This window comes from Prosopis cineraria, unplaced genomic scaffold (genome assembly GCF_029017545.1).
Source record: "Prosopis cineraria cultivar Desert tree isolate PC_DT_omini unplaced genomic scaffold, ASM2901754v1 PC1, whole genome shotgun sequence".
In the NCBI taxonomy this organism is placed as follows: domain Eukaryota; kingdom Viridiplantae; phylum Streptophyta; class Magnoliopsida; order Fabales; family Fabaceae; genus Prosopis; species Prosopis cineraria.
Genome location: NW_026555332.1, coordinates 5,589,333 through 5,593,189, shown reverse-complemented (window position 1 = coordinate 5,593,189; position 3,857 = coordinate 5,589,333). Strand labels below are relative to the sequence as shown.

The following is a 3,857-nucleotide window of genomic DNA, read 5'->3' as shown; positions in this document are numbered from 1 at the left end:
TGCCTCACTTCAGAGTATATTTGGATGCCAAATTTGTCCTCTTACATCTCCATAAATTCTCACACAAACTTATCCCTATTTTGCAAGGGAAGAAAATTTAGTTTTCTTATTTTAACTATTTGATACGAATCACTACTAATTAAATGGGTAGCTATCGGGTATTATTTTTTGCATTTATAAAATTCAAAACCATTCATCTTATTAATTAAATGGCTAAGGGATCCTTTCTATCCAACCCAATCATCTTTGGTAAATTACTAAAAGTTGTATCCTTGTAAAAACTAACGCATAATTATGTGATATGTCCTAAATTTTATAAATTTTGCAATGTAAAATTGAGTTTTAAATGAATATTTCAAATGTAAAATCAAAGTTTATAACAAATTACTAATAAAAAATGTAACAACAACTCAAAATTATGCTTTTTAATCCAAATTAAATGGCTATGTTCAATGGCGGAGCCATATTTGGTGAGGGTAGGCAAATATACCCCTCATTTTGGGACAAATTAAAAGTAAAGTATGTAAATTTTGTAACTTTTTACCCCATAATCTTAATATAATCTTAATATTTTGCATTCTATGAATTAAGAAAAAGTATTTGAACTCAAAACTTATTAAATATATAGCATTTTAACAATTGGGATAAAATATGAACAGTATATTTATATAATAGATTGTATTAACATGTTCAATATAATTTTTAAAAGAAAAATGGTAATCAATTTACTTATATCATTTTAATTTTAGTCCTAGTATAATTATTATTTTTAATTATTCAAATTATTATTTTTTAAAAATTATTTTTTAATTATATAAATTATTATTTTTAAAAAATTATTAAGTTTTAAATTAAATTACCCACAACCATGACTTCAGATCCTAGCTTAGCCACGGTCTACTGTCTATATTTATGGTTCTTATTATTAAGATTTTATTTTAAATATTAGAAAGAAAAACACCAATATAAATTGTAACATTTAAGTTTCAATTGCAGCGGTAACTGGATTCTTGTTTATAATCGTGTTAATCGAATATTTACAATTCATTTTTAGAAAATTTTATCAAGATCCAATTGTTTTTTTTTTTAACCAAATATCAAGATCTAATTGTTACTAATTATTGTCTGATATCTAATAGTGCACTCTTACAATTTAACGCGTTTGTTAGGCTTGGCTCGTGGGGAAAAAAAAAACATTTGTGAGGTAGAGATTTGGTTGAATAAACTAATGACCAATCCAAAGTTAAGAATCATTTTAAGTGACAATCAGGAAACTCACACCGTAAACCAAAAAGTTAATGCGTAGACAAAAAGCAAATAACAGAAAAAGATAGCCATCTAGTCTTAAAAAACAAGAAACTCAAATCTATAAGGTATACTAATATTTGTCTTCTGTGACTAAATTATTGTTAAAATGACCGTACACAAGCGACGCTTACACATCCTAATCATATTACTACAGCAAACACGCGAGACTGTAGACGCCAAATCTCCCCGGACAAATTTTCAAAGATGATGCAGAGCTATCGTCATCATCACTAATGGCTGATGAAGTTCTTGATGTGACTGATCATTTCCTGGGTACGAGTCTGTGAAAGATGTGAGTTATTCAGAATTTGGAACGCATGGCCCACGCCTTTGAACATCACAGTCTCCACCTTCTTCCCTGCTCTAACCAAAGCCTCAGAAAGCTGCAAGTTTCTGTCTTTCATTATATCCAATTCTGATACACACACCAGAACACCTGAAACCCTCAAGTCTCTCAGCTTGGTGACGCCGTTAACCAGAGGGTTACAATAACGGTGGTCTCGGTTTGCCCCATGAGGAAGCGATAATCTCCAGTAGGTGTCTGAGGCTGATAGAGTAAGAAACTTGTCTGAACATTGCTTCTCTGACATGGTTCTTTCTTCTCCTCCAAAGAAAGGCTGGATCAAGATTATACCTTTGAGTGACAATCGAGTGTTTGATGAAATGCGTGAACCAACATTGTAGGCTATGTTGGCTCCTGCACTGTCACCTGCAAGATAAAGAGATGATAGGTTGGTCTGATTCAGCCACCATTTTTGCCCGCTAGAGCTGTTCAGAGATTCTTGTTCCAACCACATGACAGTGCTGAAACCATCTTCATATGCAGAAGGAAGACGATTTTCTGGGGCTAAATGGTATTCCGGAGAGAGAATGATACAGTTTGCTTTCGAAGCGAGACTGGTTAAGAACTCATGGTAGCAGCTCCAAGACGCAGAGCCAACACAGAAGCCACCACCGTGGAAGTAAATTAGCAAAGGAAGCTTATTGGTGTTAGAGAAGCCTACAGGGACATATAAACGTGCCCATAGGTCGGTGTCTTTGTTGATGAAGATGTCTCTGGAAGTCACAGAACGACATGATTGTGACGATGAACAGGAAACACAAGGAACAACTTGAGGCCTTTCCACATAACCATCTCTGTGAACTCTAATGAGTCCTTGGATTTCCTCAGCGATGACTCCTTTCTGCGGGTAAGTGTTGTTGACGTGTGGGTTTTGTCTGTAGGATATGGCAGCCATTGTTATGACTCTGAAAACTTAGAGAAGAACTAAAATATATATATTTGGAATGAATTGGAACTGATCTCTTTGGTGATGCCAATTTGCCAAACTAGTGCTCTGGTTTTATAGAGAGCTAAGCTAAGCAGACACTCCTAGATAGTCAAATTCAAGTTGGAAGATGCTCCGTCGTGAAGATCCTTTTGACCCTTGTTGCACATCTTTTCTACGTGCTATGAAGTATAAACCAGATATACACATATACACATATAGTCTTTTGATCCACGGAAAGAGTATGAAACAGATAATGGGAATCTGACGGCGATGGGAGTGAAGATAAGCTTTATTCTTATCTGATGGAGGTGAGCGTATCATACTTTCCTGAAGACTTTTTATGTTGACCATGCGTGATAACTTCGACTCCTATTTATGAACTTAAAATTAAAATTGTGATGACTTTTTTACGTGATAGGCTTCTCTATTTTGGATTACATCAATACGTACAGTGAAGCGATGAGCTTCTTTTTGAGGTGGCTTCATGTTGTCCTCTCACAATGAGTCTCTTTTATCTCTCTTTTGTTCTTTATCTTCTCGTGTATGACGATCAATTATGTTAACTTTGCCTATCTATTCATTGTCAATTCTAAGCCTGATTAACTAACGTAAAATTTTATCGAATCTTTCATATAGCAAGGATCAATTATATATAATCAATTATATTATCCTCTCCAACTCCAGCTAGATTATGAGTCTACAATTTTATATCCATTTTATAATAAAATTGTATTATTTATAACTCATGATCACTGAATCCCTGCAATTTAGCGTCTGTTTGGTAATTTGTTGGTTTTGATCAAAAATATCATTTTGACTAAAAACTACTTTTACAGTATTTAAGTGGTTTTAACCAAAACTAATCTAACATCAAACATAAATACCTACTTATGCAATGTTTGATAGAAGAAAAATGTTTTCTAGTAATAAGATAGAAAATACACGTGTCATATTTTTTTCAAGCAAGTTTCTCTCTCTCTCTGTTTTTTTTAAAGTACTTTTTTATATATCAAACATGCAATTAATTAATTAAAAATTTCTTGTAGAACGTCAATTATATCTGTCCATCAAGCAACCACATAATTACTCGCTTAGATCTTAACATCAATGTAAGCTTGACTTGCTTGAGGTTGTTGACTATTCCTTTTCATTTTCTACTTCCTACCCTTAGGGCAAGATTTTTCTTTGTTAAAATTTCAGAATGGTTTTCAAGTACAAAAAGTTTTAGACTAAAAACAAAAAAGGGAAAAGAGAGAATGCAATGAAAAAACATCTTTA

At 33.1% G+C, this 3,857-nt stretch overlaps 1 protein-coding gene across 1 annotated transcript; it reads right to left on the bottom strand.

Moving 5' to 3' along the window:
- Window positions 1-1,283: 1,283 nt before the first annotated feature.
- On the bottom strand, window positions 1,284-2,752 carry LOC129293903 (probable carboxylesterase 17). Its single transcript, XM_054932031.1, has one exon. The coding sequence runs from the start codon at window positions 2,544-2,546 to the stop codon at window positions 1,539-1,541; it is 1,008 nt and encodes a 335-aa protein (XP_054788006.1). The 5' UTR covers window positions 2,547-2,752; the 3' UTR covers window positions 1,284-1,538.
- Between the last annotated feature and the right edge of the window lie 1,105 nt (window positions 2,753-3,857).

Excerpts from the sequence above, each read along its gene's own strand:
- LOC129293903 (XM_054932031.1), bottom strand. The coding sequence starts at position 2,546 with ATGGCTGCCATATCCTACAGACAAAACCCACACGTCAACAACACTTAC.